The sequence below is a fragment of the Rhinichthys klamathensis genome, unplaced genomic scaffold (assembly GCF_029890125.1).
Source record: "Rhinichthys klamathensis goyatoka isolate OS25496 unplaced genomic scaffold, OSU_Roscu_1.1 h1tg000208l_1, whole genome shotgun sequence".
NCBI classification, from domain to species: domain Eukaryota; kingdom Metazoa; phylum Chordata; class Actinopteri; order Cypriniformes; family Leuciscidae; genus Rhinichthys; species Rhinichthys klamathensis.
In genome coordinates this window covers 698,307-721,692 of record NW_026606733.1, presented here as the reverse complement: position 1 = coordinate 721,692, position 23,386 = coordinate 698,307, and the positions used below count along the sequence as shown (strand labels likewise).

The 23,386-nt window shown below is 38.6% G+C and overlaps 4 protein-coding genes across 5 annotated transcripts in view; 2 read left to right on the top strand and 2 right to left on the bottom strand.

Moving 5' to 3' along the window:
• Positions 1–3,167: 3,167 nt before the first annotated feature.
• LOC130096911 (serine/threonine-protein kinase pim-2-like) lies at positions 3,168–8,801 on the bottom strand. The gene is made up of 7 exons (XM_056263602.1): positions 8,180–8,801; positions 7,898–7,992; positions 7,706–7,756; positions 6,932–7,310; positions 6,661–6,834; positions 5,848–6,544; positions 3,168–3,672 (listed from the first exon to the last, which is right to left on the bottom strand). Exons 1-6 carry the CDS (start codon positions 8,649–8,651, stop codon positions 6,438–6,440), a joined length of 1,278 nt encoding a protein of 425 aa, XP_056119577.1. The 5' UTR covers positions 8,652–8,801; the 3' UTR covers positions 3,168–3,672; positions 5,848–6,437.
• A 1,031-nt stretch (positions 8,802–9,832) lies between these two features.
• On the top strand, positions 9,833–14,732 carry ints15 (integrator complex subunit 15). 2 transcript variants are annotated; one of them, XM_056263573.1, is made up of 8 exons: positions 9,833–9,983; positions 10,956–11,158; positions 11,288–11,509; positions 12,260–12,425; positions 12,642–12,943; positions 13,036–13,237; positions 13,336–13,375; positions 14,273–14,732. In XM_056263573.1, exons 2-8 carry the CDS (start codon positions 10,961–10,963, stop codon positions 14,568–14,570), a joined length of 1,428 nt encoding a protein of 475 aa, XP_056119548.1. In that variant the 5' UTR covers positions 9,833–9,983; positions 10,956–10,960; the 3' UTR covers positions 14,571–14,732. The 2 variants fall into 2 exon arrangements, with proteins under 2 accessions (XP_056119548.1, XP_056119549.1); XM_056263574.1 differs by having other exon boundaries at positions 9,848–9,983; positions 10,959–11,158.
• A 685-nt stretch (positions 14,733–15,417) lies between these two features.
• pmm2 (phosphomannomutase 2) lies at positions 15,418–18,885 on the bottom strand. The gene is made up of 8 exons (XM_056263572.1): positions 18,744–18,885; positions 16,946–17,057; positions 16,761–16,837; positions 16,554–16,645; positions 16,207–16,306; positions 16,032–16,107; positions 15,809–15,924; positions 15,418–15,702 (listed from the first exon to the last, which is right to left on the bottom strand). Exons 1-8 carry the CDS (start codon positions 18,819–18,821, stop codon positions 15,598–15,600), a joined length of 756 nt encoding a protein of 251 aa, XP_056119547.1. The 5' UTR covers positions 18,822–18,885; the 3' UTR covers positions 15,418–15,597.
• A 224-nt stretch (positions 18,886–19,109) lies between these two features.
• Positions 19,110–23,386, top strand: part of mad1l1 (mitotic arrest deficient 1 like 1) — a 78,221-nt gene continuing 73,944 nt past the window's right edge. Inside the window, exons 1-4 of the mRNA XM_056263571.1 lie at positions 19,110–19,262; positions 20,130–20,299; positions 20,448–20,588; positions 20,846–21,025. Coding sequence (XP_056119546.1) covers positions 20,153–20,299; positions 20,448–20,588; positions 20,846–21,025 — 468 coding nt within the window. The 5' untranslated portion in view covers positions 19,110–19,262; positions 20,130–20,152. The remainder of the gene's footprint in view (positions 19,263–20,129; positions 20,300–20,447; positions 20,589–20,845; positions 21,026–23,386) is intronic.

Sequence of the window (23,386 nt, the reverse complement as noted above, 5' to 3'; positions counted from 1 at the left end):
TATGGAATTAATGAGGAGAAAATAAAGAATCAAATAACTTTCATGCTGCTTCTTCATGTCTCACTGGAAAAATGTATGCACCGTTAACTTAGTTAAAATAAGTTCATATTACTTAGGGTAATTGTTTGTGCTCTGTTGGCATTACTATTTTTTAGTTTTTAGGAGATTTTTTAGTTTTTGTTACTTTCTATTATATACCTGTTACGTAAATCAGTGCAACTAATTGTTATTTTTGTGCAGCGAAAAGGTCGAACATGTGGTTCATTCGCGCATGCGCAGTAGAGGATAGCAGGCAGGCGCACGAGGACTTGTGCCACCACCTCGCGGGCAATTTGAACTGACTTTTTTTTGCGTTCCCGTTCTTGTTTTGTTTTGTTGAACAGAGGTAAGTTATGTGCTTCGACACACGAGCGAAATAAACCCATTGAAATGATTAAAATGATTGAAATATTAACTCGTCTCATTCTGAAGGTATTTATTTGTGATAAAGACCAACTCTGTATAATGTCGCACATTGACTAAATATATATATATATTTAAATGACGAGAAAGAGGATTTGATGTGGTTGGGACATGTAACGTTAAGTTAGTTCGAAGTTTGCCATGTTGTTAAAAATTACTCTCATCTAACGTTACCATTTCAGGCGCATGCAAAGAGCACTCGCAAGCAAAAGTGCATTGCAAAAACATTTTGATAGACATTTTGCATTCTTCTTTCGTGTCGGGTAAGTCATTTATGAAAACCTTTTCACAATATTCTAATTTTGACTTTGGGGTTTTCATAAGCTGTAAGCCATAATCATCACCAAAATTATAACAAATAAAGGCTTGAAATATCTCACTTTGCATGTAATGAGTCTATATAATATATGAGTTTCACCTTTTAAGTTAAATTACTGAAATAAAAAAACTTGCACGATATTCAAATTTTTCGAGTTTCATCTGTACAGTTATAACTTGTAAAATATACAGGCATCAATATACCATCCTGTAATACCTGAAACAATGTCACCATAATTTTTGGCAACCACCACAGCTGTTAGATGAGTACAAAACACATGTCATTTTTACAGTCACCATGAAATCAAAACTGACAAATCTGTTTTTTTTTATGGAATAATGCAGTATTTATTATAAATGGTTTATCTATGCACATCTTTGATTTATTTATTTTAAATAAACTTTTTGTCTCTCCAATTCACCTATCCTGCATGTCTTTGGATTGTGGGGGAAACCGGAGCACCCGGAGGAAACCCACGCAGACACGGGGAGCACATGCAAACTCCACACAGAAAGACCTCCTGGCTCAGCCGGGACCTTCTTGCTGTGAGGCGACAGTGCTACCCACTGAGCCTCCGTGCCTGCCTTTGATGATTATAAATAAATATAAAAATAATTAAACACAGGAGGAGGTCCCCGCCTCCTGAGATTTTAACATTGCTACAGTGGTGCCGAAACCCTGGAGGAAGGAGGAGCGTGCTGTCAAAGAGCCCTCACCGCTGTGGGATTTCCGCAATGCCATTGAACTGAGCAGAATCTGGCACCATGTCTCTCGTGTCGGTGGACTGGATGAACTCGCTGCCGTTCGCCTGGGTTGTGGAGGGTCGGCTGCCGTCTGAGAGCGAGTGGAGGAGTCGTCTCCGTTTGCCTGAGGCCGGAGCCTGCTGCAGTCCACCATGATGAGGAGGAGCAGGGAACAGGAGATTCGCTGCCGGGTGCTCGAAGCCAGAGGAGTCAGAGGGCCGTTCACCGAGGGGTGTCCTGCACCACCGCCAGGCATCGCTGAGGAGAATGGCGCTCTATAACTCTCTCAGGGTGATGTACTTTGTGTTGTACGTTGCCATGGCGTTCACGCGCACACGAAACTACTACGATGGTACCTCAACATTTCACAGACACACTGTGAAACATTGCAGAAATAGGCTGAAACGTGATGCCTGGAAAATGCAAGTTTCAAGATATTTGGCTCACCAAAGAAGATTACAAAGATTTAGGGTTACCACCCGTCCCGTAAATGATGCGTCCCATATCAAATCAATACGGGACGTAATTTGTCCCGTATTTTACATAGACGCACACATTAATTTGCGGGTGACTGTATGTTAGTGTCTTTGTTTCCGTAGCGAAAGAGTCTAGAGAACATGTGCCGTAAACGAGAGTAATTAATGCGCAGTTTTTTGAAACCATGTCGAGTTCACGTCCTCTCCAGATATGGAAAAAGGTATCAATGGGTCTGTCCAGTAACTAATGATAAACGTTAGACGAACTGCACAGTTTAATTTGCTCACGCGGTGCAGTGGACTTCTGACTTAAAGCAGTATGCAGTGACAGACAAGTCCTTGCTTTTAAAGGCATAGGTCTTTTTTTTATTTTATTTTTTTATTTTTTATTTTTATTTGGATAATCTCTTAATATAATATTCCCTATATTATCAGAGCTTGGTAGACAGGTAACTATTATATTTTTTAGACGTTATTAGACAGATTAATTCATAGATTATAATTAATGTTATTTATTAATTTATGGTTTATAAATATTAATCATATGCATAATAAATTATGATCCTATCTGTCATTTATGCACATTTATCCCACATTAAGTCCTTGAATTGGAGGGTATAGGACCTGGGAAGTCCTTGAAAGGTCCTTGAATATGAGGGTATAGGACCTGGGAAGTCCTTGAAAGGTCCTTGAATATGAGGGTATAGGACCTGGGAAGTCCTTGAAAGGTCCTTGAATATGAGGGTATAGGACCTGGAAAGTGCTTGAAAGGTCCTTGTATTTGAAGTTAACCAAGGTGTGGGAACCCTCTTTCTCTGTCTCTCCTCATCCTTCCGTCTCCTTTTCTCCCGCCTCGTCTGTCCTTCCCCCCAGGAGCTTCGGCCGCCGTGACGGACTCGAGGGGCAATGGGGGAATGTGGCAAGCAGGGAACGGAGCAAGGCCGGTGGCATGATTGCTAATGAGCTTCAGGTGGCATGATTGCTAATGAGCTTCACCTGCGTGCCACACCGGTCTCGAGTCCCACGGAGGAGTTTCAGAAGGATAGGAAGGAAGGGACGACAATGCAAGACGAGAGAGGACTAGGCCTGGATTTTAAGTTGTTTACAGTAGTTCTATTTTATGCAGCAGTCGTCCATTAGGGGCTGCCGCTTTACTTACATTTTGTTACCTGTGCAATAAGTCCATTCGTGAAATTTCCAATTTATTAAATATTCCACGGTCAACTGTTAGTGGTATTATAACAAAGTGGAAGCAATTTGGAACAACAGCAACTCAGCCATGAAGTGCTAGGCCACGTAAAATCACAGAGCGGGGTCAGCGCAAGCTGAGGCACACATTGCGCAGAAGTTGCCAACTTTCTGCCGAGTCAATACTCGCGCCTTCAGCTCAAGAACAGTGCGTAGAGAGCATCATGGAATGGGTTTCCATAGCTGAGCAGCTGCATCCAAGCCTAACATCACCAAGTACAATGCAAAGCGTGGGATGCAATGGTGTAAAGCACGCCGCCACTGGACTCTATAGCAGTGGAGACCTGTTCTCTGGAGTGATGAATCACGCTTCTCTGTCTGCTAATCCGATGGACGAGTCTGGGTTTGGCGGTTGCTAGGAGAACGGCACTTGCCTGACTGCATTGTGCCATGTATAAAGTTGCGTATAAATGCTTCAGCATACCTAGGGCTGTCGCGGTGAAGGAATTTCCCTTGCGGTAATTTTGAGTGGCTCAATAGCGCGATATGCGGTATTACCGCCATTTATTTATTTACTTATATTTATTTGTTGCTATATGAATACGTGTTATGATGTGGTCAGCATACACAAAAACAATGTAACCAATGTAACCGAAACTAAACAGCGTCTCTGCATGCTGAGTGACAGTCTTTCAATGCGCAGTTACATTGTTACGCCAACGGACTGTCTTCGAGTGAGTCATTAAACCGTTCATTCAACGAAAACGTTCAAAAAAGCTGATTCCTTAAATGAGAGATGTAATGAAACAAGGTGTTAATAATTTTTTTTAACTTTGAGCTCCACTTTTCAAGGCTCAGCTGGCCAGCAATGCTTCACTTTTGGGCAAAGCTGAAGCAATGCTTCACTTAATAGAGACCAATGGCATTGATTCAATGCGTGACTCGCTGCTTTCCCCCCACGGCTTCCTCACGCTGTGTAATGCTGACCAGCGCTGACGCCATTCATGGTAAATACCCTTACACGTTAAAAGGATGATACGACAAATATTTCACTTTCCTTGGAAACGGCAATCTATTCACGAATATACATGACTTGACTTCAAAGACAGACGCAGGTATTTGCACGCGCTCAGTCGGTTTGTCTGTTTAGGCTTAAGTCTAAATCCACGAAGCCTCTGTAAAAATCACCATGATAAACAGTCTTGTTATCATTATTAACTTATTTAACATTCAATACACATTGTACGAACTACGAAGGGTGGCCTTATGAAAAAAGAAAATGCGGTTGCTGCTGTAAGACTGGGAAACTGGTTGAAGCTGGAAATTACTGTAACATTTGGCCTTGTAAGAACTGGTTGGAGACACTGTCTTGACCACATGGTCTATTGAAACAAAGGAACTTGCTGAAATAGCATTCGACCTCCCCCTCACGCAGTCTCACCTGATTTACATTTCACCCAGTAACAGCTAAAACTCACATAAGAATATATATATGGTTTAATGTGAATGATTATCATTGAGTATTGTGTTTAGTATCATTTTAAAGGTCTCAGGGTGGCTGGTACATATGTCTCATTTCCAAATAAGTAAAACAAAAGGAAATAAAGGTTTTTTAGAAGTTTAGAGAAACTGGCACACAAAGAAAGGTGGACAAATGGCCTTTCTCCCCTACCCCCAAAATAAGGTGTAACCTGAATGCAAATTACCATTGAAAAGAAGTTCTGGCTATTTAATGGAATGTAGCAAGGGATCGTGGCTCTTTCTGTATCTCAGATAGCCCGTGGATGCTGAGTCGCCGAGACTCAGCATTCATGTATTTCATGTCGGGTAAAAGATTTTCCTCTTTGTTCTAGAACATTTGATGATTTGCATTGATTATCTTTAAATTGATTATGGAATTATTATAATACATTTACCTGACATAATAAATTGTTATATTTGATTATTCTAACAGACTTTGACTTTATTTTCATTGGAGTTCAAAGGAATAGTCAAACATTAACGTATATTTAAAGATGCACAGATATCATTGAAAAACACTTTCATTTTATGGAGTCAGATGAAACGAGTTAATACATAAGATAGAATGTATTGTATTTAATTAAAAATCCCTTTGCCATTGGAAGAGACGGAACGCGCATGTGACCTTCACCTCTAATCGAGGACCGCAGTTGGCTCGAATTAGACGGGCTTACACTGCGGTTACTTGCATTCCTCTGCGGTTGGCCTGTCAGTAGTGCGGTACTGCAATATTGCGGTTATCGCGACAGCCCTGACGCCGCCTTCACACTGGCAGTTGAAATCAGCTCTGTAATACGCAATACGCCCCCAACGGACGTCGTACTACACAGTGAAAAGCGTCAGAAGCGAGTAGAACAAACATGGCGCAGACATTAGAAAGGTTGATTCTGTCAGTTCTGTATAATCGCTGGAATTGTCGGATAGGAACCGTCCATAGCTTTTCGCAAGAGTTCAATTATATGAACGCATCCGGATGACCAACGGACACGATTTTCTTCGCACCGCACTCGGTCGGACCCGTTTCGGACCCATTCGCATGCGGTCTGCGAATCTCCATAGGAAATGAATGACTTCCGGTCGTTTCGGAGCCGTATCGGAGCTGATTTCAACTGCCAGTGTGAAGGCGGCGTAAGCATACCAAGACATTTTGGACAGTATCATGCTCCCAACTTTGTGGGAACAATTTGGGGATGGCCCCTTCCTGTACCAACATGACTGTGCACAAGTGCACAAAGCAAGGTCCATAAAGACATGGATGAGCAAGTTTGGTGTGGAGGTCAAACTTGACTGGCACAGAGTCCTGAGCTCAACCCAATAGAACACCTTTAGGATGAATTAGAGGGGAGACTGTGAGCCAGGCCTTCTCGTCCAACATCACTGTCTAACCTCACCAGTGCGCTTCTTGAGGAATGGTCAAAAATTCCCATAGACACACTCCTAAACCTTGTGGAAAGCCTTCCCAGAAGAGTTAAAGCTGTTATAGCTGCAAAGGATGGGCCAACTCCATATCAAACCCTACGGATTCAGAATGAGATGTCATTAAAGTTCATGTACATGTCAAGGCAGACGTCCCAAAACCTTTGGCAATATAGTGTATACACATATATACTTCCTTTCCTTACTTTTTTCTTTTAGGCACATAAGGTTTTTTTCTTTACCAACTCTCTGGGTTTCTTCTGTTTCTCGTTCTGCCTTCCATGACGGACGGTATCTTATTTTCAAACAGTTTTATGTAAGGACCAATACCTGGAACCAGTCATGGAGGAGGATCTTTTTCAAATCAATCCGCTTGGCTGGATCCCTTTCCATGCCTGAAGAGATCAGATCTCTGCATTCTGTGAAGAGGGGAGAGATGTCCGGTTATTATTGTAAGTGTTAAACTTTGTGTAAATGATCATATTATTTTAAGCAGTAATAAAAGTTCCTCTATGACCCGTCCACATGCTCTCACCTTTGGAAATGTCTTCTATGTACCAGGGCTCAGCAAACATCTGAGGGAGGTTATTGCGAGGGTACTTCCCAGATAGCATCTTGCACATCAGTACGCCTAAAGAATACACTGTTGCAGGCTTGCCATGATACCTTTGATGGTTGACAAACTCAGGGGGACAATAAACTTTTGTGCCTGGAAGAAAGAACAAGATTTCGTCCATTGCATTAAATTTGTATTTCCATAACTTTTTGTCTATTTATTCACCATAGATTTGTGAAATAATACGTACCACTGAATTTCAAATAAGGAGACTTCGTCAAGCGTCTGCTACAACCGAAGTCTATTAATTTGACCTGCAAAGTGTTTCGGTTGATGAGCAGGTTTTCCAGCTTGATGTCGCTGTGGAAAATGCCCCTTTCACTGCATATTCTTGCAGCAGTGACAACCTGACGCATCACAACTCGTGCCGTAGATTCCTTCATTTTGCCACCATTTTGCAGTAAAAAACACCGCAGATCTTCACATGGCGTGGGCCGCTCCAAGACCAGTACGTATTCCTCTGGTGTCTCGTACCAGTCCAGCAGCTTTATTATTTGAGGAACGCTGGGTCCTTTGTTCACAAGAACCATCATAGCGACCTCGTTTGGAAGGGATTTGCCAAATAGATCCTATACAGGAGAGATAATAGTTATACGAAAGTGAGATAATTAGGGGACATAGTTTAATTTAAATGAATTACTACAACATAATTATGTCCTGCATTCGGGTAAGTAGGTTTGAAGACTTGAAATTGAAATACTGGAAATGGTTACTGAAGTTTCAGTCACTTTTACTGTAGATCGGTAAAATTTTGCAGGGCAAAATTCAGTCATTTTAATGGGAATTTTTGTTCACCCTCACACGATTTTCACCATGCTAACCAACAGAAAGCTGCTTGGTTCAAAAGTTCATACGCTATTGACAATGATCCTTTTTAAATGCAAAATTTTGTTAAAATGTCCTATTGCTAATGTGACTGTATACTCTGAAAGTATGAAAACGAAGAGAGGAACTGGCTACTTACAATACGGACATTTTCCATGCATTCTGTCTTCAACACACATTTGAGTGCCACCTGTTTTCCAAGAGAAGGAAAAAAAATTTGTAAGAATGTGCAGAGGTCACATGATTCCAATAATGAACCTTGATGTGAATTTTAATGAATTGAAATTCAATTCAATTCAAATTCATTGAAATTCAAATTACAAAATACAACCTTTCGTGAATCAGACAAACGGATCCCTTCGTAAACATTTCCATATGATCCTCGACCCAGCATTTTCATAGTTTGATAGTGCTGCAAGACGTCCCCTGTTAAAAAAAGAGGGACATAGTAAATTTACAGTATAAACCACAAAAAAAATGCTGATTAAAGATTGCTTTAGAATGGACACGTTATTCTGGTGTTATGGGGCCTCACTAAACAAAAATATGTTAAAACTGAATTAGGGTACTTTTTGCACATTTTATGAGTCATGTTGGGGCTTGTGAAACTAACCTTTCTTTCCCTTTGAACTTAAATTGATAATTTCATCCTCATTCTTCCAAGAAACGTCATCCGATGTCGAAGCTGAGCTGTTCTCCTCAGTCATAGATGGCACTGTCAGAGAAGGACTGCTGTTGTGAGTGCTGCTGATGCCCCTTTGCTCTTGACTGGGAATGTCTTTTTCAGCATCCTGCACAGTGGTGAGAGAAGACACACAGGTGTGCCAGCTGTACACTGAATTGTTGTCAATGTTGCTGTTCTGTTCAACTTCACCATCAGAGCATCTCTCAGGCTGTTGGCTGCTGTCATTTCTGCACTGACTCTGTTGGGCTTCGGTGGAAGTTTTCTTGGATTTCCGAGAAAAAGCCCATCTAAAGAACCTCCCTTTCTTCTTCTTTTCTACTCTCTCTGGGACAGGCCTTGGTGACACAGATGCAGCAGCATCTTCCTCTACAATGTAATTGTGAGATTTGCACTGCCCCATTGCTCCAGATGTCTCTCTGATGTTCTGTTACAAACTTATAACAAGTTGACTGAACACAAATAGCACAGATCAAATGAAATACTAAAAATCAAGAGATAAAACATAGATCGAGAGATATAATACAATTTGAGCAATTTTTCACCACAGATGAAGTACTGAAATACTAGTCAGATAGCGTGTAGCCTACTACCAGAAACCAACTGAACTACTCAACAACCTGTGCAGAATTCCATGGGCTATATACTCGGATTGTGACGTCACACGCAGTGACGCGCGTTGGCCGGTTGCCATGGGATTTGACATTTAAACGATAACTGATATTTGTAGTGAAATTTACCGGAAGGGTAAAACTGACGGCTAAAGTAGTGCATAATATTACAATTTATTTGAATGAATGAATTATAGCATTTATTTAATACCTGAGTCTGTTCAGCGCATCTCTCTCCGGCTATGACTTGAATTAATTACTTCAAAAAAATGCAATGTATCCCCCTCCTTGCTTAGAGGGTAATTGTAAAATTAATTAATTGTAAGTTATACCCAAACAGTTTTTTGAGTCCAGGAACACATAGGTTATGTTAAAAACGGTCAAACTGACAAAATATCAGAGCGCGCTGTCAAAGCGTCAAAGCAGGGCCGTAAAGACGCTGCTCCGCCCATCTCCAGCAGGGGGCGTTCACCTCCGCATTGAGTGAGTCATTTTTTACAGTCTATGAGTGAGTCAGTGAGTGAGTGTAGCAAACAGACTCGATGCATGCTATCCTCACGTTTGATGTGTGCATATATTACCAAGTTGAGTTATGTACTTCAGCTCATGTTAACTGTTTGATGAAGTCAATTTATTATGTTGGTTGATATTCCTTGTTTAAGGAAGCTTTACAGTAGTTATTGATTTGTGTTCATATATTCAGATGATGTTGCTTTTTGTTCATGAAAGTGTTTACTGCTAGTGCTACATATCATTGCATGCATCTGTTTAGTTAGACTATTGAATTGTGTTTCTGTTATGTTATATATTGATTTAGGCTATATCATGGCTTCAAATAGAAGCCATGCAGACATTGCAGTGATTGCATTAGATATGAACAAAATATCCCCGCAAGTGGCTTCTAAAAACAAATGATTCAAGCTTTTCAGTTCAAAAACTTTGACTCCAGTACACAGGTGGCGCTGAACAGCCTCGCTTCTCTTTACTCAACCGAGTCTGCCATGTCCTGTATGGGGTTCCGTACTAGTTATTTTGTGATGAACAACTTTCACATTGTGAGTTATGGGAGATTTGCATTTGCTGATTGAGAGAAGCTAATGTATCGAGTCTAATTATTAACTCAGGTAAGGGTGTTTTAACTATACATATCTATGTAGTTTGAACTAAGGAAACATTCAAAATGTTAAGCAACCGGCGATTACAAATGCGCTGTGTAACAGCATCGCTTTGGACAATGTGTTTTGCCACATAGAATAATCTCTTATTGTTGGTGATGTGATGGTGATGATCTATTTATGGTTGAATAAGAGCTATTGTAATACGATTTAATTACTTTTTTTTTTTTTTTTACAGATAGATTTAGATTCAGAACTGCTCTATTTCACTATGTTGATTATGACACGCTTTACAACAAAATAAAACAAAATAGTGTGATATCTGTACAATGATAATAAAAGATGGTACTTTTATTATACATACCTTGGTTTTCTCTAATATTATCCCAAAAACATCATAAATGTCCAACATCCATAGTATATTACCATAATGCATGTCCAAAAGTATTAAAGTCACCATGAAATCAAAATGGACAATTCTTCTTCTTTTTTTTTTTAAATATTAAAATAAGAATGATCCTTATTTTTCTAAATTAATGTGCCCTCATTATCTTTTATCAAAATTCTTACCCATTCATCCTCTTGCAACGACATCTCATGACGTGTTTACTGGCACGTGGGCGGGGCAACCTGTCACTCACATGACATCACAGCAATAGCAAACCACAACCATACAATCAATTCTCCATGGACAAAATCAAGTCCCGCCCTACATGTTTTCTCGTTTGAGAAAAACTCGGCAATAAGTCACATTAGGGAAGAAAAGACTATTGCAACTTCCGTTTCATTCGGACTTGTCTTTAACATGACTCATGTCCAAAATTCATGCTATTACCATGCTTCATGTCTAGAAATAATGCATACAATGATATATTTTGGTTCATCATGTGTTACTTACTTATAGGTGTCTTTCATATGTCTCATTTATTCAGGTTGACAGATGCTTGTATTTGAATTAATGGTGTAGTTTCTCTTCCACAGCAGAGATGAGTGATATTCGACATGCATTGCTGCGGCGTGATCCGCTGAGCGCAGCTAAAGAGGTTCTGTATCATCTGGACATCTCACTGGGCAGCGCTCTGCAGAGCTCCTCGGGCCCCACGCCTGGATTAGAGAAGAGCACGGTGGACCTCGTGGAGGAGTTCATCTTTCACATCCCTAAAGACAGGAACATCCAGCCTAAGGTGAGGAACGGGAGCGTCATCGAGTCTTTTGACTAGGAGTAAACCATGCTAAATATGGTGGTCAGATGCATATGAGTGAACTTTGAATGAAAATGGATTCAAGGGAATCGTGTGTTGTGTTTGACACAGAGGATGAGCTGCGTTCAAGAACTGCAACTGCTGGAGATCATGTGCAGTTACTTCCAGGAGCAGAGCAAAGACTCGATCCGACAGATCATTTTCTCCGCCCTCTTCAGTCTCCAAGGCAACAAGGCCGACGAGAGCCGCATGGCCATGCTGGGGAAGCTGGTTTCTATGGCGATAGCCGTGTGTCGGGTGCCCATACTGGAGTGTGCATCCACCTGGCTACAGGTGTGTGGTGTGAAAGTAGAGCATTTACTTTGATTTTGTGTCTTTGTGCCTTGATTTCAATGTTTTATGATTCATGATTTCTCTGGAGCATGTTAACTGAAACGAATGGATAATTTGGTCAGGATGCTTATTGTGAGTTTCACATACATATCAAGAACAGTGATCAATCACTAATAATTGCGTGGATTATTTGTATTTATATTGTACGCACATGAGAAATTCTCACGGAAAATGAGGAAAGGGTTTGCGGAAAACCCTTATATGGACATGTTTTGGACGTGCAAATTTCTAACCTCATTTAGAATACTCCAAATTCATGGTTTACCCAAAAATTAAAATTCTGTGATAATTTACTCACCCTCATGTCCTTCCAAACCCATAAGACTTTCTTTCATCTTTGGAACACAAATGAAGATCCTTTTAATTAAATCTTAGAGCTTTCTGTCCCTCCATTGACATACTGCTGCCAATCATACTACCATTTTGACGCTTCAAAAAGTTCATAAAGAGATCGTAAAAGTAATCCATATGAATTGAGCAGTTTAATCCAAATTTTCTGAAGAGACACGATCAATTTATATGATGAACAGATTGCATTTTTTGTAAAAGAAAATCACTATAATCACTGGCTTCGCGAGTTTAGTTCCGGAGTAAAATAAAAGTTTCTAATTTTTGGGATTTTGGGTAAAATATGACCTGGACAACATTTCAAGCATTCATTATGTGTGTGTGTTTGATTTTTTATTTTAGCGCACCCACTCTGCGTGGTGTGTGCGTCTGGCTCAGGTGCTGATGGATGATTACTGCACACTGGTGCCGTGTGCCATCTCTACCCTGCAGAACATCTGTTCAGCCAGCCCTCGCTTTTGCTGCCAGCTCATCACTGCAGTAACGGCACTCTATGACTTCTCCTCAGGTACCAGGTTTCCTTTTTGTCACTACAACTTTTTTTGTTTGTTTTTCTCTGTCTACTTTATAATCTTATATAATATAAAATCCAAAATAATATTATCGTAAAATTTAAATATAACACTATAAAATTAATTTCCTTAAAAATAAGCAATATTTAAATATTTTATATAATATATAAACCCGCCCCCAAAAATGATATATATGATGTTGTCGCTTGTAGATGAGTTGACTCCGCCCCCTGCACTCTTGGAGATGCTGGTTGGTTGGATCACGGAGGATCCCAGACTTCTGCTCCTCACCTTCATCAACACACCTCTCAATTCCAGCCTGCCGTTGGGTTGCCTCGAGATCACGCCTCTTCTGGGTCTGCTCCGCTGGTGTGTGAAAGCTCCATTAGCCTATCAGAGAGGCCGGAAGTTGGCTTTGACCAATGGCCATGGAGAAAGTGAAAAAGGAATAGCATATGAAGAGCTGTACTCTAAACTGCACCTCAGTGTTCTTCAAGTCTTTCTCATGCTGCAGGTGATGTATCTCTTCTAGTACAATATTGTGAGGCTTTGAGGATTTCATTCAGTATTAGAATACATAACAGGTTTTTATTTTAACTCCTGCAGGTCCACCTGACAGAACAGAATTTGATTGGCCGGCTAGCTGTGCTTCCTGTGGAGTCTGTTGCCACGCTAGTAGAGGAAGTCAGCCGGCTCTGTGAGAAGCTCACGCCCCTTTCAGCTGCCAATCATATCCAGCTGGCTCTGGATAGGCTGGCACAAGCTCTTCAGGTCGCCATGGCAACAGGAGCCCTTCTGTGTGCCAGAGGTAAGTGATGTTTACTTCACAATGGCCTGTTTGGGTTTTGATCTTAAAAGAGCACCATTTCAGTGATGTCATTTCCTGTCATGTCATTTATTCCTCAGAGGATCTACGGACTTTGTGCTCCAGACTTCCTCACAACAAGTAAGTCACTGATCACAGATGGGGAGACGTTCAGAATTCCATTATGGAATTCAATAAATGTGCCCCTGAGATGGCATAGTAAAAAATGCCATGAAGATTATGGTTGCATGAAAAAAGTTTGGATATATAAACATGCAACATACAACAACATTGAATAAAGTCTTGCGGGCCAAGGCTTGATTTATTTGATAAAAAATACAGTAAAAACAGCAATGTTGTAAATATTATAACAATTCAAAATAACTTTTTGATTTAATATATTTGAAAATTCAAATATTTATGATTTCTCTATCTCAAAAAAAAAAAAAAGTGAATGGTGGTGTACCTATTATAATTTTTTTTATTAAAGGTGCATTGTGTAATATTTAGGAGGATCTGTTGACAGAAATGCAATATCATATACATAACTATGTTTTCAGTGGTGTATAAAGACCTTGCATAATGAACCGTTCATTATACACTATACCGAAATCTATATACACCCCTTACATTGAAATAGCCATTTTGCGCCGACATGTTTCTACAGTAGCCCTAAACGTACAAACTACTACAGAGCGCGTTTCGTCACTATGTTGTTCTTCGTGTTAATAATAATTTCTTAATTAATCTTTGTAAAGAAACCTCACTGGCTACTCTCTGCTGTCTGCTCTCTGACGATGACATATTTTCCTGTCAGACACCGTAACTTCTGTTGATTGCAATTCGCAACCTCACAACTAGATGCCACTAAAAATTACACACTGCACCTTTAAGTATGATACTGATGATATATATCTGTACAGCCACCCTTCTCTCCAGAAATCTCCATCAACCATTCAAAAAAGCATCTCTCAATCACTAACAAAAATTTTGTTTATTTGTGAGCAGTGTGTAGTAACTGTTTGTTTTGTGTTGTAGTCTGTTACAGCTTGTGATGTCCGGTCCAGTGGTGCAGCCTCCACCTCACAGCGGAGCCTTCCAGCCCAACATGTACCCACACATTCACTCGGGTCGACCCTCCCCGCTTTCTCCCCACAGCCCACACCAGTCCACCCTCCCCTCACAGCACAGCCCACACCCCGTACTCTCAGCGCACCCCACACATCCAGCGCTCTCCCCACATCGCCCAATAACAGCCCACGCCACACACCCTTCTCTCTCCCCTCACGCCTTTCATCCTGCTGCCATGACCTTCCCGTACCGGCCCATCCGTTAACCAGCAAACCAGGACTTTTGGACTACTCTGCCTTCTCTCGAGATCTTGTTGTTTTATATTGGATCATCTTGAAAACTCTCTTGAAATGTTCTTGTAGTCACATGGTTGGCTTGACCATGTTGTACGGTCTTGCGTATCATACATCGGATTTCAGGTTTGATATTGACTTTAAAAAGCGCTTGTACAGATCGATTGAAATGGGAAGTGTTATTTCAGCCCAAAAAAACAAAAAGGTCATACCATCAGATATATTTTTTGCAAAAGTGTCATTTATGGTTATTTAAGTAGCAAATTAAACACATTTTATACTTAAAATTCCACTATTGGTTTAAAAAAAAATTTGTTTCGTAAATACTTTTATTTTTCAAACTAAACTGCATGCGAGTAGGTTATTACAGACATTGAGAATAAAAAAAAAATTCAATTGCTAATAAAAAATTTGAACATCTTTCTTCTGTTTTACCTCTTTTATGTGTTTAGCTCAGAATATGTACAGTATCCTTGCTTATGGCTTTGAACTCATATATGTAAAGTATAGAATGCAATAAATATATCAATCGGAATATATTTCATGTTTATTATACAGCAAGATGTAGCAGATTTTTGCCACAGAATTAAGCCACTTCAAACAGTTAAGCTATACTGTTGCATTCACTTATTCCACTTCAGCAGTCAAACAGTTAATTTAATCAGTTTCATTTGAGCAAACTATTAATAGAGCCTTAGGCCTGATTTCTTCTAATTCCCTTTAAATTGTTGCACCTTCACCACTAATTTTAGTTAGTCCACAGACATTCAGACGTAACACTAGCACCAAACAGTTTTGAAAATAATGTATCAGATTACATATAAAATAAACACATGTACTGTATGTACAGGTTTATCCAGTACCGGTCATGATGTACAATCTTTTAAGTACACAGAGACAATAATGGCTTGGACTTATTAAGTAACCTTCCGTTCAAAGTTTTACAGTTCTTGTACGTTGTGGTCTTCATTCTGGATGGCAGAGGTCATGCTTAGGGTCTCATCTGAGGAAGAGCTCCTTGCAGATCCGCTGTGTGTCCTCGGGTGACTTGACCTCATGACCGATCGTCCTGGGGTCTGCAAAGATTTCATAATCGTTTCCTCCCTGTTAGGGAAAAAATAACATTACAAAACTGCTTGCTTCAAGCAAGTCTGGGATGACTTTGCATACATGCTGTATATGTGCATGAATACTGGAATAATGCACTCACGGGCATTGTTTTGTCTCCAAAGAAATGGATGTTCTGGTATGAGTCTTTCTCCACAATTCCCAGACAGTAGCGCTTATCCCAGCCCTCTGGAAACACATCAAAGCTGATCTGCCCACCTGCAGAAAAAAACCCATATATATATTGATACATTATGTATATACTTTATAATACTACTACACAAACATATTTTTGGCAAGACAACTACATATACACAGTTACTTACCAATGGAGAAAGCTAGTCCTTTCCCAGCAAACTCTTCTTTTAAAACGGAGACAAACTTTTCTCTGATTTTCTCCTTCTGCATAAAGAAGAAAAAGTAAAAAAAGGGTCAATCAACCTTTAATGACATCTTTTAAAAGGATAATGGCATGCGTTGACAAATGCTTAAAAAAATGACCTTGTCAAGTTCGAAGAATTCGATTCTTTCCTGTTGGCTGCAGCTTCGACCAATTGGGGAGACGTTCAACATTCCATTACGGAATTCAATAAATGTGCCTCTGAGAAGACAGTAAAAATACCATAAACATTATGGTCGCAAGAAAACAGAAGAAAAAAAAACCTATATATTTACACAAAAAAATTGCACTATATCATGATCTCAGTTTTAAATAGGTTTTAATACAGTTAATTATGCAGGTAACAGTGTTAAATAAGAAATACTTTCAACAATTTTTTTTTTATTAACTTTAATATTGAGAATAAATATTGACTAACTTTAAAATAATGCAGTAAAAAAAATCTTACCTCTTCTTGGGTAGTTTTAACTTTGAAAGGTAATTGAGGCAGAAATTGATAAAATCCTGTAAAATGTCCTCTCCCATGTATGCTTGAATACTCTGATGAAAAAGAAAAGAAAAATATCACAATGGAAAAGCCCCTTGCATCATTCGCTGGACAGTATGTGAGAGAGTTTGTGAGCTTATTAAACAGTAAACGGAGAATCAGAACTACCTGAACAGAGTGCATCTTCCCGAACCTGTATGCTACCAAACCATTCTCAGCAAACACATAATCCACTCTATCAATCACTGTAAAACATGAAACATTTACTCCTAAGAAAACATGCACACTATAAATGAACTGAATGTTTTTGCTTATATACTTGCATTTGTATTTGAAATATTTGTTATACACACCATCATCCCCCAACTGCTCTTTGATTTTGTCCAAATCTGATCCTCCAACCACCCCGACTCTCACGCGCTGTTTCAGTTCACTCAAGAACTGATGCATGTCAGGAGTTGCTTTCTAAAGACAAAAACATACACAGGCAAAGAGGTTACTAATTCATTCCATTAAGCACAAAGTTATAAACTGGCTTTAATGTTTAAATTTAGCTGAAAGTCCATTAAATAGGCCTAGTGCTGGATGGATCACAGTATTTTTAAAATTCTGGTGGTTTCACGGTATATTTTGTCTTTCATGACTGGACCTTTATATAAGCTTATAGAGACTTATTTTACTGTCAGGAGTACAAAGAATACAAACATATTTACCAAATACAAATTTACTCTCAATAATGGAGGAAATCAAATCAATTTATAAAACTAAATTTAGTTAACCTTTTAAATGTAATCAAATGAAAATTTACTATTTAAATTAAAACAAAAACTTGTTTGAAATTCTTTAAAAAAAATAATGTTTTAATAAATTGTATTATTATTACTTTGAGAAGTACATTCTACTGTGCAATAGTAATATATTTCTTTCATCATGGATACATATTTTTACTTTTAATATTTTTTCGACATTTGAAATACAAGGTAAAGCAGAACTATTCTTCTTAAATGAGTGTCAAATTACTCAATATAGTTTAACAACAATCAAATTTCAGCACCAATATTTAAAACAGAAGCACTTATTCTTTTGGGTTGAAATGCATGCAAAACTTGCAATCTTTAATTTCCTAAGCCATTTAAATCGGGGGCTACAGCAAACTTCCAAATGTGCCTCAAGATTACTTTTTTTATAGAAAAAATATATTTCTTAATTTAATTCACTTCCTCAAAAACGATTTTTCCCCCTTCTTCAATGAACCAGGCTTCCTGATGTCTTGGAAAACCTGGATATATGAATTTCTAGACCAGGACAAATCATGTCAATTAACTTTTAGCATTTTTATACATTTTTGATTAGTTATGCCAAGCTCTAAAATATTTTAGCAGGTAGAAATTGTGCGTTAAAAACATTTTTAAATCCTTAATTCTTATCCAGAATATCAAGAAAAACAGGAAAAGTCAGTTGGCCTTTGAATATTGTTGTGGAATATGGGCCTTGAAATAATAATAAAAAATCATTGATTTAAATTGTTGTATTGTAAAACATGTAATTGACAGAACCATGACGTGTTTAAAAGATTAGTCCATAACAACTTATGACGTCCAATGTTTATATGTAAATTCTCCTCGCCCCAGAAGCAGACTAAAAGTAGTACATGTTATCTTTAATAGACAGCTATGACATGTATAGTATCATGCTGTAACTGTACATTTAGTACAGTTTATTGTATATTTTTATTATCTGTGTCATGTCGCTGTCATTCTGTCTGTGTGGAAGCTTCTGTCACCAAGACAAATTCATCGCATGTGTAAACATAAATGCCAATAAATCTTTATTCTGATTCTATGACTGTTATTTAGGATGTGCCAAGACAGAAAGAAAATTACATTATTTTGTATTACCTCCACAAAACTGCATTCACAATACATATTTGACTTTATAAAAACATTTACACAGATCATCATTCAGTTTCATCCATTTACTTCCGTCACTGTCATTTTAAAGATAGTTTTCAGTTATTCAATTAATTATAGTAAATCAATCTTCATACTGCTCAGATCCATATCTCATGAGAGTCATGAGATCTGAAAAGATAAAGATAACTTTAGTTAAAAAGAGTAACGTTAGCTTACGTCATCCGCTTCAGTCACTCACCTGGCGAGCTGCTGTTAAAGTCCCGTCTACATCAAACAGACAGAGTATTGTCGGGTCCTCCACGTTCGACCTGGCCATTGTAAGATCTGCAAACTTTATAAAGCAGTTTTCGATCCGTATAGTATTGCAAAGACTCAAACCGCCAGTATGAGAGTCATTCAGTCATTCAGTGCAACGTCACAACTTCCGTGTTGAGCAGTGCGTCACAGGCCACGTGCTCATGAACCCGTCATGAACCAACAGCAATCTAAACAATACTAGTGCTTTGTTATTGCTTTTATATAGCAGTTAAATAATCACCAGAATGGATGTGCGGTGGCATTTTTAGTGCGTGCTTGAGCAACCCATTCAATTTCCGATGTAAGTGGCAGATAGAATGAGTGAATCAATTCCGCCCAGCCACACAGAGGCGCTGTTGTGAGGCTGCATATGAAGTAGCGGCTTCTCAACCAACGAAAACAAAACTGCATCGAGTTCAAAAATCGGAGACTCAAGCGCCGAAAGAGTCGGCTGTGAAGAGTGAGTTACGGGTTTTCCATTCAGAACCGTATATTTAATTTTAAAAAAAAAAAGACACGTATGTTATTGTATAGCCTATTTATTCGGTCTGCGGTTTATTCTGTGAATAAAATAGTTTTTATTGAGGGTGACGTTAGCTGAACGGTTGCTAACTTACACTGAACTGAAGCGTGTGTGATTTCACTATATATTACTTAAATTAATGTTTACCTCACGAATACGTATTTTAAAATAGTGGTAATTAGTGATTTAATATATTATTGTGAGTAGTGCTTAGTTTATAAAAAGTACTTTAGTATTTTTTTCTGGAAAATGCAATACCATGTTTTGGACCATTTAAAATTACCCTAGTGTCTTTTTATAAGAACCCGACCACTTGAAATGGACCAAGAGGCGAACCAAGTGAAAAGGACCCAGTTCTCTTTAAGTTCCCACTGTCCCCGTCATCATGATGTTTAAATATATGGTAGACCTTTACCTTGGTATGTAGCAAAGTACCATGTTTTTATCTTATGACATCAAGGAAAATGTTTCCTCAGTAATTGTGTCAACTGAGCAAGTGTCACCTTTTAAAACATCAGCCTTTTTAATTAAAAGATAAATAAACAAGACAGTATATTGGACATTATGGAAGTTGATAATCACGAAAAGTATCCCTTATTCTTCACAATAAACTTTCAATTTAATGGCATGCTAAAGGTGTACAGAATACCTCCTTACTAATTTAAACTGAACTGGCTATTATTTTACATGTTTTGGTATCATTTCCTCTTTGGTTTGAATAATGGGCTTCTTGAGGGTAGGGAGGAGGTTTATTCATGTTTTTCTTTTAACACTTTATAATTTTTTTTTTCTATTTCTGCAAAGGAGGCTGTCAAGACTTTGTCAATATGGATGATATGGAGGATGACACCACAATCTTCTCAACGCTAAAATCTTTCAAGAGTTTGATATCATGTCCAGATCGCTCTTTGCTGGAGACGGAGCCAGCCTATGGAAGAAGCGACCTTCAGAAGCTCTATACCACACGAGTGGAGGCAAGTCACAGACTCCTTTCATATTTTGGTCCTTATTTGTAACGAAATATCTAAATGTTAAGAAAGTGATCTCATAAATATATGTATTTTAATCTCTTATATAGTATGTTTAGAGCAGATTTCAGATTTTTTTTGTTGCACATGGTAGTTAGAGGAGGCTGCCGAGCGTGTCCGTTCCCACACCAACCTTCTGCAACTCACTCAAGAGAAACAACAGATGGAGCTCAGTCACAAACGGGCCCGTATAGAGCTGGAGAAAGAGGCACACAGCAGCTCCAGAGACTTACAGGTGAGCGATAGATGGGATAGTGCTGAAAATCATGCTTTCTGTTGCAGGATTTTCTTTAGCTGTCTTCTCAGGCCTTTTTCTAAATATATTCCTGCAACATGAAAAATCAAACCCTGCAACCTTATTAAACAGGGTTTAAAAGACACTGCAGACAAAAAACCATTAGGATGCAATTTGGTGCATTCAGTCTCTGCTGTGGATACACCTCATTTGACCTGTGCTTGTGTGTGTCTGTGTCTGTCTGATTACATTTACAGAGGGAAATTGACCGTAACAGGGAGTTACTGATGAAGATCAGACGTCTGGAAGAAAGAGAAGAGAAAGCAAATCAAGCTCTTAGTGAACAAATGGAAAACAACAAGGCTTTAAAGCGTAACCTTGAGGAACTCCACAAGAAAGCAAATGAAAAGGACAGCAAACTTGCAGAGGCGGACCAGGTGTGTGTTCATTTTTATTAGTGTTTATAGCTAGATAAAAATTATTACATAAAATGGATTGATGATTTATTGCATTATTATTTCCTATTAGAACATGAGATCATATCAAAGGTTGTAATTGTTTTTCAATAGGCGGTTGCCTCACAGCCGGTTTGTTACTTACTAGTCAATTCTTGTGAGGATTTTATTTGACAACAAAACTGGCATGTACCTCTGCGAATATGAACATGTTATAATAAGACTCATAGTTATTTATTTATTTTAGTTGACGGGGACAATACAGAATAACATTGGGTCTCATAATCATTCATTAATAATTGCACACTATTCGTATTTATATGCACATTTGAACTTCTCACGAAAACGTTCCGCCTAATTAAAAATACATTTCTTCTTAACCTCGTTCTAATGTTGATGAATTCGGATTATTCTAAATGAGCGATTGTGTGCCAGAGGTAAGTAATTTACATAAAACACACCCAAACCATGCCAAACCACCTCGCAGCTTGAGCTATAATGCACCTTGTCTTACTCTTTTACTGATATGATGAAATATTAAGATCTATATCTAGGCTAAAATTTTATCTTAACATGTTTATAAGGTCACCAAGAGTATGTTATTTTTGCATACGAGGAGTTTCAGTTGTTCCTACATTTTTTCGTCATTTAGAATACATTTTCGAACAAACGTTATTGATGAATCATGATTTTTTCGTGAAAACGTTCTTACACAGTACGTATGCTTAGTTAATGAGACCCATTGTTACCATTTCATGCAGCAGATGCACTGAATTTTCAGCAGCCATACCTTTAGTTTCCAGTGTCACATGATCCTTCAGAAATCATTCTAATATGCTGATTTGGTGCTCAAGAAACATTTATTATCATCAATGTTGAAAACAGTTGTGCTGCTTCAAATATTTTTGTGGAAACCATGATACATATTGTTTGGAATTTTTTGATGAGTAGAAAGTTAAAAGGAATAGAATGGAAATAGAATTCTTTTATTAAAGCTGCAGTAGGGAGTTTTGAGAAAACGTTGACTTAGCCTGAAAATTTGAACAAGCACAACTTACAGGTCCCACCCCCTTGCTCTCTGCTGCGCTACAGCCCTCCCTCCACAGCTCGTCCTCCACAGCGGAGCCTGTCGTGAACGCGCAGGCTAGTAAACAGGGCCACCGATAACAGCGGATAAAAAGTTATATGGCACATTCACTAATAGGGACTAAACGTCAATAATATGCTTTACATTGACTATGGCCTGCCCATACTTTGACTACAAACTTGGTCCTCAAATCATTATGTATTTTGCAATACATGTAACTTTATAACATTGCACTCTTTCTATAAGTTATAAATAGCTAGTAAGATAACGTTAATATAACGGTAACTAACGTTACAGTATGTAAGTAATTATTCTAGCGATATATAATGCTAGATAAGGTGTGCTAGTACATTATTTCAGCAACATTATTTGTTGCTTAGCAGAGTGCGTGACATTTTATCTACATGTTATGCGGCTAGAGTTTTGACACCGAGTCAATGGGCTCTGTGTAATTCTTTCTTTTTCGCTTGTTTATCGTCATCAGTCTTTTTCCTTTTACCTCTTTGTTTTATGAGCAGGTGTCACTCGAGAATTGGCAGTTTAGGTTGTTTCTCCGTCATAAGCACAGCTGCAGCACGCCGGCGATCTTGAGTTTGAATGACGGCTCACGCTGTGCAAGAGAGGGGTGTGATCAGCGCGTACACGAGCGTGATTGACACTGCTAAGACATTCCTCCTGGCTCTGGTTGGTTGTTTCTGACTGGGAGCGTGTATTTCTGCAAATGGCAATAGGACCACTGGGAGGAGCCAGAAGAGCTTGAATTTTTCACAGATTATCTGTCTCATATTCTACTGTCAGGACATAATGACAGTTTTAACAAATATGTAAAAAATATTTTTTACAAAAGTTACCTACAGCAGCTTTAAAGAATTAAAGGTTTTTTCTGTCACGTTTTGTTTTAATGCGTCCTTGATGAATAAAAGTATTAATTTCTTTAAAAAAAAGAATTTGAATGGCAGTGTGCATCCACAAAAATAAAACTGTAAGGACAATTTTGTTAAAGGGATAGTTCACCCAAAAATGAAAATTCTGTCATAATTTACTCTCCCTCTTGTCGTTCCAAACCCGTAAGACTTTCGTTCATCTTCGGAACACAAACGAAGATCTTTTTAATGAAATCTGAGTTTCTGTCTCTCCATTGACAGCTATGCAACTACCACTTTGACGCTTCAAAAAGAGATCGTAAAACTAATCCATATGATTTGAGCGGTTTAGTCCAAATTTTCTGAAGAGACACATTCACTTTATATGTAGTT

Coding starts and splice junctions, on each gene's coding strand:
- ints15 (XM_056263573.1), top strand. CDS start 10,961: ATGAGTGATATTCGACATGCATTGCTGCGGCGTGATCCGCTGAGCGCA. Junction 12,426..12,641: donor ACTCTATGACTTCTCCTCAG/GTACCAGGTTTC, acceptor TGTCGCTTGTAG/ATGAGTTGACTCCGCCCCCT. Junction 13,238..13,335: donor AGCCCTTCTGTGTGCCAGAG/GTAAGTGATGTT, acceptor TTTATTCCTCAG/AGGATCTACGGACTTTGTGC.
- pmm2 (XM_056263572.1), bottom strand. CDS start 18,821: ATGGCCAGGTCGAACGTGGAGGACCCGACAATACTCTGTCTGTTTGAT. Junction 16,646..16,760: donor GGAAGATGCACTCTGTTCAG/GTAGTTCTGATT, acceptor CTTTTTCATCAG/AGTATTCAAGCATACATGGG. Junction 16,307..16,553: donor TTAAAACTACCCAAGAAGAG/GTAAGATTTTTT, acceptor CTGTCTTCTCAG/AGGCACATTTATTGAATTCC.
- LOC130096911 (XM_056263602.1), bottom strand. CDS start 8,651: ATGGGGCAGTGCAAATCTCACAATTACATTGTAGAGGAAGATGCTGCT. Junction 7,993..8,179: donor AAGTTCAAAGGGAAAGAAAG/GTTAGTTTCACA, acceptor TTTTTTTAACAG/GGGACGTCTTGCAGCACTAT. Junction 6,545..6,660: donor CATAGAAGACATTTCCAAAG/GTGAGAGCATGT, acceptor CCCTCTTCACAG/AATGCAGAGATCTGATCTCT.